Genomic DNA, 13,000 nt, shown 5'->3' with positions numbered 1-13,000 from the left:
CAAGGTGATCCTAAAAGCACAACCTGTGAGTTGTAGCTTTGCTTTCTCAGACTAGTATTGCTTTGATGTGGAGGCTGCTCTGTCAGATTTCTCTTAGGGACTGCAAAAGACTTGCATTTCTCCCCCTGAACTTAACAGAACAGAAAGAAAAAAGAAAAAGAAAAAAAAGAAAAAAAGAAAAAAAAAGATCTTTTACAGCTTTCCGGCAGTAGTTACTCTGCCTGAAAATACCATACATTCCACAAAAGCACCCAAACTCTCTGCAGGCCTAACCACACACATTAATTCAAAAGGGCAGACTAGATATCAGTTGATCCTAAGTTAAAACTATCTCTCTTCTTATTTCTTTATATACAATATGGATGCAGTCCTGCAGGGGACACTCTTTAAGGGCTGCAGTAAGTTACAGACTGCAAGATACAGGGCTCCATCAAACAAAAAGTCAGTTTTGCTCTCAGGCCTCGATATAAAAAAGCACATATTCCAGTTGGTCTGGTTTATAGAAACACACTCCAGAGAGACTTTGGCTTCATTCTTCAGAAGCATAAAGGAAAGGAAAATACAGCCCTTGAGTTATGGTGTACAAAAACACAGAGATGCATATTGCATTCTTGCAGCAATTTAATTATTTGGCATTTACCAAAACTTAAAAACTGCTGCTATAGATGCTAATACGGCTGAAATTTTTGAGTGCTAAATTCTGCCTTTGTTTACATGTAGGCAACTGTATCACCTCTACGTTCAGCACAGTTGCAGGAAAACAACACAGAGCAGGATTTAGCTTTTAGCTTTCTTGCAGAAAGGGGTTTTATGGCTTATAACACAGAAAATTCACAAGAGCATGCCCGAAGCTGAACACCTAATAGTAGATATATTTACTGTACTGCTGTACATTGACTTTTAATGCAGTGTCTGCCCCAAGATCCGTGGCAGCAGAAAGACTTCTCACCTGCTTCACTACAAGCAGGTCAAGAAGTCAGGAGACAGCACACCCAAGGGTTGCAGAACAGTGCCTCTGACCATGAGAAACTCCTGTCTATTCAAAAGGAGTAAAAAAAATCTTTAATCTTGAGTGGTGGGAACATATTTTAATTGTCGAATAAAATAAACACGTTGAGGAAAACATTTAACAGCAGAGTAACTGGCAATTTTAAGTGTTTGCTACAGGGTGACCCTGCTTCGCCCGAGGAAGGGCTGCACTGCCAGGCCAAATACTCTGACCACGCAAGGGGCTATCCCAGTGTGTTCGACTGCTCTTCTCCAGTTACAGTGCTTCCAATTGACAGCAGCCATAGGACCGACTCTGAGCTTCAGTTCCTTTGGATTTTGCTTAGAACAGAAGTTGGGCCTAATCCTGTGTTCCTTTGTACCCAAACTCTTACCAGCCTTACCAAGCATGCAAAATTCCGACTGATTTCTGCAAGAGTACTTGTCACAAAGGATAGGAGGACTAAGTCAGTTAAAAGGAAAGCTGCACCTTAGAAAAAAGTACCCAGCAGTTTCCTCCACCCGTTTTTAAGGGAAATGCACGATTTTCAAAAGCAGGATTTTAATGTCTTTATCTAAGGCCCCAAATCTACACTCCTTCTGGCTCCCAAAACTCCGTATGAATTTTAGTTTTGACTGAATATGGCCTGCGAGATCCATCCCCAAATCTTGCTCCTTGTTAAAATGAATGGAAATTCTGCAAGTGACTTCAGTGGGATCAAAACAGACCCTTTAGCCACTAGCATGTTGCCCAGATATTTTAGCCACCTTTTCTGCAATACAGTGTTGTCTAAATCTGTTTTTACGGACTTGTCAGACACTACAGATTGCTGTTAAAGGACAGGGTAGATCATAACAGGAAATAGTGTTGCTTTGGGACTTTCACCATTAGTTAAGTTTCTTTCCCCTTACATTTTCTTGTAAGATCAAAAATCAAACTAAAATGAGTAAGTACACATCCAAGTAAGTTTAAACCTACAGATCAAAATTACTCTAAAAATGTTTAAATACTTAAAAATATGCACTCAAGTTTACTTCTAAAAAGCTTTTTTTCAACAAACTTAAGCTGGTGTCTAATAGTCTAAAATGCAGAGCTGTACTTCATCCTATTGTTTGTCCACAGGCAACGTATGGGGCCACAATGTCTTGAAATCATAATCCTTGCTTTCTGAAGAGAAATTGTTCTGTGTAATCATTTCTGAGGTGTGTGGTTTACATTCCTGTCCTCTGCTAAGCAATTTCAGAAGCCATCTAAAATTATAATCAAACATGCTGAAATGTATTTGTGGGCTTAAAAAAAATAGTGTGATCATGGTTGGCAAACACTGGATAGAAGGTCAAACCGAACACTTCCTAACAGGTCAAGAGTAAAAAAAATAAATAAATAAAGGAGAAAGATGAACTTCAAAGTGATAAAATCTATTACAGGGGTTACCTAAACTTTGCCCAGCCAAGAGGATCACACTGGCAACTTGCCATGAGCACAAAGGCTTCATTAAGCTGTGTTATACGGAAGAGACTGCCGTCGCCTTGGTCTTTAACATGGCAAGTTGTTCCATAGAGGTGACGGGTGCCAACAGGCAATATGCCATCCTGGTGTTTGCCATCGGGCTCTATTAGGATTTAAGAGGAAGAAAATAAGTCATGGTGACTGCTCACGAACAGCTTGTGTGAAAAGGCTGGAAGGCAAGGGCATGAAGGAGATGATGGGCAGGCACATGGGCACTAAGGGTATCAATGTTCTTCTCAAATCAAAGTCAGCCTCGGGGCACAAGACCAGCTCCCATCGCCACCTGCTACCTGTGCAGGCCTCCACTACGGCTGCCCTTGGGAGATCCGCCACGGACATTAAAGAGAGGGGGGTTGGTCCCCTGGCCCACGGGCTGCACTTCGGCCACCCCTGACCTATTAGAAAATGTTGTTATTTTTCCCCACTACAACTCACAGAGTGCAAAAAAACAGCAAGCGTCAAAGTTTGAAACCCAGGCCTTTCCCCGCCCGCGCCGGGCCTGGCACCCCCGGGGGCAGCTCCCCTGCCCGCTCTGCCTCCAGCCACCTGCCCCGCTGCGCCGAGGCGACCGCGCTACACGGCCAGGTCGTCTGACCTGGCTCTGCTGCTGCTCGACTTACTGGCCCTGCTCAAGCGCCGCGTGTCGACGAGCAGCGGCGGCTCGTGCATCTCCACGGTGGTGCAGGCGGCCGAGACGGGCCGTTCCTCCGCCAGCTCCTCCTCACCCTCCACGTCCCACTTGGTGCCGCTCGCCCCGCTCAGGCTGGTGCTGCTGCTGCTGCTGGCCGCCGCGACGGGTGGCCCGGCTGGGGGTGGGAGAAGCTGCTCCAGTGGCTCTTCCTGCTCTGGGAGGGGACGCCGGATGCTGCTGGGGGTGGAGGAGCCCGGCGAGCTGGAGGGAGCCTTCCCCTGCTGCTCGGCTGCCATGTTGACCCAGTTCTGCTCGGCTGCCAGCGCATGGTTTTTGCTGTTGAAGTAGTTGATGACGGCCGGCGTAGGCGTGGGGATGGGCGTCGGGATGGTGACAGGAGTGGAGACGGGCGTGGGGGTGATGGCACGGTGCCTCTCCTCAGGAACTGGCGGAGCCACGGGGTAGCTTGCCACTGAGGCCGTGTTGGAGGGGGGCCGCGCTCTGGGAGCAGCCGCAGCGTAGTACGGTGCCATGGTCACCGGGGCCAGCAGCGGCGTGACAGCGCGGGTGTCAGGCAGAACGGGAGGGGGTGCCGTGGTTGTTACCACCACGGGTGGTGCCGGCGGCGGCAGGGACACGGGTTTGGTCTCCCCTGTTACCATGACCGGTGTCAGTGTTGTGATCGGCATCTCAAGGCTGTACTGGCTCGTCATGCCCTGCTTGAGCTTCTTCCACCCCAAGTGATATATCTCAAGCATGTTCAGCAGCAGGGAGACAGAGGCCACCACCAACATGAAGATGATGAAGATGGTCTTCTCAGTGGGCCGTGAGATGAAGCAGTCCACGGTGTGTGGGCAAGGTGGGCGGCTGCACTGGTAGACTGGCTTTAGTTCAAAGCCATATAGGAAGTACTGGCCCACAATGAAGCCCACCTCAAAGAGTGTCTTGAAAATGATGTTGAAGACGTAGGTACGGAGTAGTGCGCCCCCCATACGGATTCTACCGCGTTCGTCACGGATTGGGAGCTTCTCTTTCCCCCTTTTGGCAGGAGGATCCTTGGCGTTATTGCTGCCTCCACCACCACTGCCAGACATTGCTGCTCCTGGGTAGTTGTTGTCTTTGACGCTTCCCTTCTTTTTCAGTTCCTCTTCTTTCTCTTTCCTCTTCTCCTCCATGCGTACAATGTGCAGCACATGGCCCAGGTAGATGAGGGTTGGAGTGGAGACAAAAATGATCTGCAGCACCCAGAAGCGGATGTGAGAAATGGGGAAGGCTTTGTCATAGCAAACATTTTCGCAACCAGGTTGCTGAGTGTTGCACGTAAAGTCTGACTGCTCGTCTCCCCAGACCTCCTCAGCAGCGGCCCCCAGCACCAGTATCCTGAAGATAAACAGCACCGTCAGCCAAACCTTGCCAATAACCGTGGAGTGCTCCTGCGCGTTCTCTAACAGCCTCCCCAGAAAGCTCCAGTCGCCCATCGTTCCAGTTTTCTAACCTACAATAAGAGCAATTAGAGCAACGTTAAAACATCTTACAATTACACAATGCTGCGACAGAACAGATTGTTCCTTGACAAATGACATTCTTAAGTGCACTTCCTTTGGCAGAACATTGCACGCCTGTGCTCAGAATTACAAACCCTGCGTCCCAGGCAGCCATGGGTCTGGGGGAGCACAGGAGCAGGATGCTCAGTGCTCTCACTAGCCACTACAGGTGTGTCTACACACAGTGGCAGGCAAAACACACTCAGAACTAGAATTTCTACTACATTTAAATATTTGAACAATGTCATCTCTCTGTTTCTTCCACCTGAGATGCCTCTAGCTGTTCCTGACTATTTTTAGAAAGGAACAGATGGAAATTGGTTCAATTAATTAGAATATTCTTACTCATAAAGTGACTGCACTTGTATCACTGTGTGATACAAAGTTTGGCTAACGAACTTTTTTTTGTTATCAGGATTTATTTATTATAGCATTCAGGGGACTAGTAGTATCTCAGGTCTCTGCTATTTTAACCCTATACAAATAGATGATTATTCAAAAACTATCAAATGTACAGTTTAATTCTATGTGTACACCATCAACACAAATGTTCTCCAAGCTTACTCATGTTTGAGTCTGTTTATTTCTGGAAAGAGAATTATTGGAATATCTAAAAATATTGGGGAAAATGACAAATTCTGAGAGGAACAGTGGAAAGGTTTCTATACTGTTTTCCCTAATGTCCTGCCACTTGTGGTTACTGTACTGCAACATCAATAAAATTATTTCTAAAAAAAAACCACCATAGCTCAGGGCACTTCAGCAACTGTGCACAGAGAAATAAAATGACATGATCTTACTTCTGTGAGAAACAACTGGCATATATTTTCAGTGGCTTCCAATAATTCATATATGATGGGCTTCCCACGTTCGGTTCTAGTCAGTGACACAATTCTGATTTGGAAAGACTTTTTATTTTATTTTAAAGATTTATTTTTTTTTTAATCAGATTCCTTGTCAGCTGTCTTCAACTGAGAAACAAGCTACAATTTGCTAGTATTGCTTCTGTTATCCCTGGCTTGTTTTCAATTGGAATATAAGTAAGCATACTGCAATGTATGTAAGAAGTACATTTCATTCTCCTAACAAACACACTTCTACCTTTTAGATGTCATCCTTCAAATGAAAACAAACCACAAAACTTTACTTTCATCTGTCTTCGATATTTTCAGGAATAATTAATTGTAATTACAAATCAGATACAACAATCAACACGCAAGAAAAATCACTATTAAAAAAGATATTATCCTGCCATCCCTCCTTTAAAAATTTCAACTTACTTTTATTAATATAACTGAATTATACTTTGCTCTTTTTAGCTTTATACTTAATTTTTTTGTCTAAATACCTGTGTATGTTACAATTCCTAAAATGAATTCATCATTACATGTAACAAATTACCAGTGAAAAAACTGAATATTTTTGGTATTTAATTTATTGTGATTTCCAGCAACAGTGTTGCTGAATTTCAAGAGGAAGCATTTCCAAAGTCAGTACTGAACATCTTTGAAGCTGTCAGTTAAAGTAGTTATTTTGTTAGTTTTGTATATTGTTATATTTGTATAGCTTGATTTTACTATGAGGAACTGAGATACCTGTAATTGCAGAGTAGTATTCTTCCACACAAAAAGCAACATTTTTGAAAATCCCGGAATGCTAATACACTTTACCCTCAGAAAGTTAATTCAGCGTAAACTTCCCTATCTAAAAATAGATATTTGATTTCCTACAAAAACACATTGCCTTTAATATTATAGAATTCCTTTTCCAGCACAGCGTGATAAATTGTAAACTATGGTATTAATATACTGATTTTGTACAGTAATGCTTCTGGTCTCAAAACAATTTTTAATCTTTCTCTTTTTTTTGGAAATATATTCAAGGTGTTTCTAAAGAATGTATTTTTCTCTCTCAAAATATTAACCCAAGGCTGCATAAACTTTGTTAGGATATTCTATTTCTTTAACACTAATTTAGTATCTTTACATGATTTTTAATTTTTATTCTCAATCTTATCAGTTTAGTTCTATCTTAATGTTGTTCAGTAATTTTCTTATTTTGACTGTAAAAGTTGTTGCAACAGCAACAGCAAAAGGAATAATGTGATATTGGGTGGATTCAAGAAATTTAGCATAATACCAAATTCAGCACTTCATTTATCTTCTGTCCTTTGCATTATTCTATCATTTTAAGTTATCTCGCTCTTTGTTTTCTGCCCAGATACGCAAAGTGGAAGGGTCAAGTAATAAGTAGTCAAAATTAAGGTTTGTTCTTTGGTTACTAATATTCGTAATAGAAAGCTTCTGGACTGGAAAAATTTAGCACACCAAATTTTCTTTATCTTCAAAATTTTGGTCCATTTTCAGCATGGTCACCCTTGCTTCCATTGGGCTAGGTGCCGCAAACTGTTCTTAACGAAGAGAGATAACACTTTCTGTTGTTCCCCAAAATGAAGTCAATCTAACCTCATGAAAAATTATAATCCATGCAGTGTAAGGTGAACAGACAGCAATTGTCTTTTTTTTTAATATGGACACATCAATAAGCAATGTTCACTACAATTAAAGTGGGATTTTTTGTGCTTTTTGGAAGAATTATCTACTGAATAGTGGAAGAACAAAAATAATAATTTGTAAAAAGCAAAGGAATCTAACTTATTTTCAGTCTTTCTCCATCCACTAATACTACTGAAGATGTTTTTTTCCCTTTTTGCTACAATGCCCAGTCTGAGATACTTCAGGACACCAAAGGTATGACACAATGATGCATTTCTCAAAGGATATACTTAAAAGGGATTCTAATTGCTTACATTAATAAAAGATTTATATCGAAGTCTGAAAATCCATGCAGTACACAGACAAAAAGTCCTTAAGAAGAGAGTGGATACTTCATAGCATCTAAACTGCACAGAGGTGAAAACCTCAGTGTTCATCTCAGTAATAACTGCAGCAATCGTTGCCTTCACCACAAACCTGTATCACCTATACCAAAATATGGGAAGGACATAATTTCCAAAGACAACGCAAAGATACTTAGCTCCAATGGCTAGAGGGTTTGAAGAAATCCAGGTCCTTTATCTCCCTTCATTGTTAATAAATAAACCAGTGAGTAATTCCTAAAGCCAATGTAATGCATCCAAAAATAACACCAACCATTTTAAAGGGGTGTTTTGATATAAATAATGATTAAATGACATCAGACTAAATCCAAGAGCTCACAGACCTCATGGAATATTTGAGTAGTCACCATTGAGTTCAACAACAAAATACCTACATTTAAATTTAAACAGACATTACTCAGTATTTTAGCTGAGAACATTTCCAAGCTTGCTTTTGTAGTATTAAACTTCAGCTGCATGGTACTACTTCCAGCACTGTTGGTCATGATTTCAAATACAAAGACAGGAAATTGCTTAGTCCTAACCTCATATATGGTTTGTGAAGGGAGACGTTCTTTCCTTCTGTGATTGGAAAAATACAGATTAAAAAATGAAACATCTGTCATGAAATGTATTTCATGAAATTATTAGAGAAATGCTTGCAAAAGAATGACAGAGAATCTGTCTCAGAAAACAATTTGATTCAATAGTATGAAAAGCTAGGAATTCATGCACCTTGGGATTGTGTCATAAGAACTGGGAGCTGTATATTTTTTGTGTCACTTAAAAAAATCATTCCGCTGAGACAGAAACTGAAAAATAGGCAGGTCATAAAAAATGGCATAGAATTATGTTTAAGTATCAATGTTCTGCCATTAGTTACCAAGTTTAGTACAAGCACGAACAGACTTTGTGGATGTTGCATTTGTTTGTGTGTGTGACAAAGAGAATGAGCAAGACAGAGAATAAATTTTAAAAGCCATGATGTCAAATATATCCCTCTACAGGAGAGAAATAATTATCTGGCATTTATAACTTGCCAGGTACTTCCTCTATTTTTATTTCTGACCCCATCACAGAAGAGGTTTATCACTGTCAAGTGTATAAAATATTTCATTTATAATTTCACTCATACATGTATATTTTTATAGGCATATATATATATATATACATACACACAAAAAATTACACAGCTAGGCTGCATATACTACCAGGTTATGACAGCTGGTGTGTTTATGATTTTGTAATACGGGTATATCTAAAAAAGTCCTTTAGCAATTATTTTGAGACCTAACACATGTCTCTGTCAGAATACGAATTCAGCCCACATTTTCTTTCGTTTCTTGTGGTAGTCCGTAATATCTTGGGATTTGGGTTTTTATCTTCAAATTACCTAGGCTTTACAAACCAGTATGAGAAAAAAAATGCTGTTAAAAGAGAACACAACTTGCAATACTTCCTTGTTTTTACACTAAAAGATCAAGTAACTACATATCAGTTTTTTGTCTCTGGTAATCCATATCCAATGAAAGTAGTAGTCACTTTGCACAAAGTTTGCAGTGGACTGTGTCATTCCAGACAAACTGGAAGATCTGGAGGGACAGAATGAGCTACTATAATTCCCAGTGAAAACTAATGGTATTTGGTCATGTAAATATATGATACACAACAGCTGAAGTTTCATAATTTGTTTTATAAACTTATTTTGAATGAGGGCTTGAAAGATATCTTTCTTATGCTCACAGTGTAACAGTTTCAGAGGCTTCTATTATCACTTTCATCACATTTTAAACACTTGTGAGAAAAAAATCCCGTTTTAAACTCACTACTACTGTGAAGCCCCTTCCTTAAATCCTAGGCAAAACCTCTTGACTTCAGTGAAAGTTTGTCCTGAGTAAAGCAAAAGCGCAAGGAGCCCAGGAGGAGAACTACACTCCACCTGCTAAACTCCTCTGTTCCTGGGCATAGCAAACCTTTGCTCAGATTCACTGCTCACAGGAAAAACGACAGGAACAGAAAGTAACCCCTTTCCTTCCCCAGCATACTGAAATGCCACCTAAGAGCTCTACTTTGGAATTAAAAGACAGCGACTTACCAATAAAACACTCTGAAAGGTGAGAAGAGTGTGAAGCTACGGAAGAGTGGGCACTACGGAATAGCCGTCGAGCGTGAGGGGGACAGTCCCTACATCCCGAGTGAGTGAAGCATGAATGAGACAGATCTGTCAGGTGTCCACATACGATCAGCCACATGGATCTAAAAACTGCACAGTAAGGAGCGTCCCACCCCCTGCCCCAGATGTACAGAGGAAAGACGAGCTTTTCTGGCAGTTCAAAGATTCAAGACCCTTTTTCACCACAGAGAAGCAGGCACCCAGAAGACAGGCTGAAGTACGATGGGACTTCAGGCACGTTACAGTAACTGCAAGGCAGTGCCAGATACCCTGTTCAAACTTCTTAAAGTACATTTTTGTCTTATGGAAATGAATTAATTTTTCTTCTAGTTTAATTCTGAACCGCTCTGGTAGGATTTTCCCTTTTCCCTTTGAAGTTCCCTTAAAGGGAAACTCTAGCTGTTCTGGCTACTCAGTTCAATTCCTTTTCACATCTATGTCAGGCTCTTACACAACTAACACACACTCAGGATTCCTAATAACATCCCAGGCTTATGTGATTTCTTCAGCGAGTCAGGGATGGACCCAAAATACCTCTCTGATACTCTTTTTGCCTATGGGGAAAAAAATGACACAACCTTCCTTCCTGCTAACACTGGCCAACTTTTGCCTAATCGAGCTATAAATACCTTCCGAAGAGTTTTAAAGAGCATTTACTCATTTAAAATACTTTGCATCCCTTTAGAGTCCCAAGTGAACAAGTGAGTAACTGGCATGTTTTTGGTTAATTCTCAGGCCACAGATGTGACCGGAGTGAGGCAAAAGCCTGGTCCCTGTGTGGCCCGAGGGAGGCCAGCTAGGTGTTTTCCCCATGATCGGGTGAAACCCTTGATCGGTCAGGTAAATCAGAGCTCACTGCATGAAACATCAGAAGCAGCTTGGGTTATGTTCAGTAACGCTGTCATTCTGTGTGGCACCATTCACAAGGGTGGACGTAAGTCTGCCTCCGCGGTACGTCTTGGATTTCATTGCTCTCCTAGCGTAAAAGTGGCTTGCAATGCACACTGATGCTCAAAAGTTAGCGGGAACCCTTAAGGATGAAACAACATCCCCTACACACACACCCTTGCACGGCAACAGCTGTGACAATCCCTGACACACAAAAAAATCCGGCTCCCCCCTCTCCCCTGCATTTCCCGAGGTATTTTATGAACTCTGGACACTTCCCCCTGTTACCAGTCCCCAACCGGCTCCCTCGGCGGGTCAGCCCGTGAGCCCCCGCCCGCCCTACTTACGCGAGGCTGTTTTAATTAGCGAAAGCCGAACTCCTTCGGGGGGAGCCCGGACAGCGTCCGATCATTGCTCGTTTAACCGGGCCCGGGGGGAGACACAGTAAGCCCCCAAATTTTAGCTCGGGCTATGGAAGAAAGCAGGGGGGCGCCGCTCCCTACCTGCTGCCTGGCCGCGCCCTCAGCCGCCCGCCCGCGGCGGGGCCCCCGCGGCAGCAGCGGGTCCCCGTCCCTCCCTCTTCCCCCTCCCCTCGCCCGCCTCCCTCCCCAGCCTGGCCGGGCCCCGGAGGCCCCGTCGCCGTCCCGGGGCCGCTCCGTGGCTATGGCCGGCACACCGTTGTCAGCAGCGGCCGCCGCTCCCGGGCGGCGGTGGAAGAGGGCAGGGCGCCGGGGCGTGAGGGGCACCGACCGCCGCCATGTCGCGGGGCGCAGCAGCGCCGCACGGTGGCGGCCCCCAGCCCGCCGGTGGCCCGCTGCCCGCCACTGTGCTTTAGATATATCCGAAATACAAGTTATTCGCGCAAAGGAATTGGTTTTGTTTCCCTCAGACCAAGCCCGAATCCATAAATGGAGGCTCAGGGAGCAAAGAGCCTCCCACTGTAAGCGAAGAGCAGGTTTGAAACCACCTGGTGAAACTAAACACATACAAGTCTATGGGACCTGATGCCGTGCATCCCCGGGTCCTGAGGGAACTGGCTGATGTAGCTGCCAAGCCTCTCTCCATCGTGTTTGAAAAATCTTGGCAGTCAGGCGAAGTCCATGGTGACTGGAAAGAGGGAAACATCACTCCCATTTTTAAAAAGGGTAGAAAGGAGGACCTGGGGAACTACAGGCAGGTGAGCCTCACCTCTGTGCCTGGGAAGATCATGGAACAAATCCTCCTGGAAGCAATGTCGAGGCACATGCAGGACAAAGAGGTGATCCAAGACAGCCTGCATGGCTTCACCAAGGGTAAATCGTGCCTGACCAGCCTGGTGGCCTTCTAAAACGGAGTGACTGCATCAGTTGACAAGGGAAGACCAACCAATGTCGGTCCTGGACTTCTGCAAGGCTGATGACACAGTCCCACATGACATCCTGGTCTCCAAATTGGAGATATATGGATTTGTTGGGTGGACCATTCAGTGGATAAGGAGTTGGACTGAAGGTTGCACCCAGAGAGTGGTGGTCAACGGCTCTATGTCCAAGTTGAGGCCGGTGACAAGTGGTGTCCCTCAGGGGTCTGTCCTGTGACCAGTACTGTTTAATATCTTTATCAATGTCATAGACACTGGGATTGAGTGCACCCTCAGCAAGTTTGCAGATGACACCAAGCTGAGTGGTGCGGTTGATACAATAGAAGGAAGAGATGCCATCCAAAGGGACCTGGACAAGCTTAAGAGTTGGGCCCACGTGAACTGCATGAGGTTCAACAAGTCCAAATGCAAGGTGCTGCACCTGGGCTGGGGCAATCCCAGACAGGAGCACAGACTGGGAGAAGAACTCACTGAGAGCATCCCTGCAGAGGACTTGGGGGTTTTGGTGGACGAAAAGCTTGACACAAGCCAGCAGAGCGTGCCTGCAGCCCAGAAGGCCAACTGCGTCCTGGGCTGCACCAACAGAGGGGTGGGCAGCGGGTGGAGGGAGGGGATTGTGCCCCTCTGCTCTGCCCTTGTGAAGCCCCACCTGGAGCCCTGCGTCCAGGTGTGAGCCCCCAGCACAGGAAAGATGTGGGGCTGTTAGAGCGGGTCCAGAGAAGGGCTACAAAGATGATCAGAGGGCTGGAGCACCTCTCCTGTGAAGAAAGGCTGAGAGAGCTGGGGACGTTCAGCCTGAAGAGAAGGCTCCGGGGAGAAATCAATGCACCCTTCCAATACTTAAAGGAGGCTTATGAAAAAGATGGAGAGTGACTCTTTGCTCAATCAGATAATGACAAGACAAAGGGAAATGGTTTAAAACCAAAAGAGGGGAGATTTAGATTAGAGGTTAGGAGGAAATTATTCAGTCAGAGGGTGGTGAGGCACTGGAACAGGTTGCCCAGAGAGGTTGTGGATGCCCCATCCCTGGAA

The 13,000-nt window shown here is 44.2% G+C and overlaps 1 protein-coding gene across 3 annotated transcripts; it reads right to left on the bottom strand.

Moving 5' to 3' along the window:
- Positions 1-898: 898 nt before the first annotated feature.
- On the bottom strand, positions 899-11,376 carry GJA3 (gap junction protein alpha 3). Of its 3 annotated transcripts, none has more exons than XM_048047062.2 (3): positions 10,959-11,376; positions 3,118-4,623; positions 899-2,600 (listed from the first exon to the last, which is right to left on the bottom strand). In XM_048047062.2, exons 2-3 carry the CDS (start codon positions 4,604-4,606, stop codon positions 2,419-2,421), a joined length of 1,671 nt encoding a protein of 556 aa, XP_047903019.2. In that variant the 5' UTR covers positions 4,607-4,623; positions 10,959-11,376; the 3' UTR covers positions 899-2,418. The 3 variants fall into 3 exon arrangements, with proteins under 3 accessions (XP_047903019.2, XP_047903020.2, XP_066845883.1); XM_048047063.2 differs by lacking the exon at positions 10,959-11,376 and adding an exon at positions 9,646-10,946; XM_066989782.1 differs by having other exon boundaries at positions 2,470-4,623; positions 10,959-11,375.
- Positions 11,377-13,000: the final 1,624 nt, after the last annotated feature.

This window comes from Anser cygnoides, chromosome 1, assembly GCF_040182565.1.
Source record: "Anser cygnoides isolate HZ-2024a breed goose chromosome 1, Taihu_goose_T2T_genome, whole genome shotgun sequence".
NCBI classification, from domain to species: domain Eukaryota; kingdom Metazoa; phylum Chordata; class Aves; order Anseriformes; family Anatidae; genus Anser; species Anser cygnoides.
The sequence above is the reverse complement of the archived record's forward strand: the minus strand, read 5'-3'. Positions and strand labels throughout refer to the sequence as shown.

Bases quoted from the DNA above. Each gene is read 5' to 3' on its own strand.
- GJA3 (XM_048047062.2), bottom strand. From the start codon at position 4,606: ATGGGCGACTGGAGCTTTCTGGGGAGGCTGTTAGAGAACGCGCAGGAG. The intron at 2,601-3,117 runs GTAAGTCGAGCA...AAATCCTAATAG, and splicing joins GCGGCGCTTGAGCAGGGCCA to AGCCCGATGGCAAACACCAG.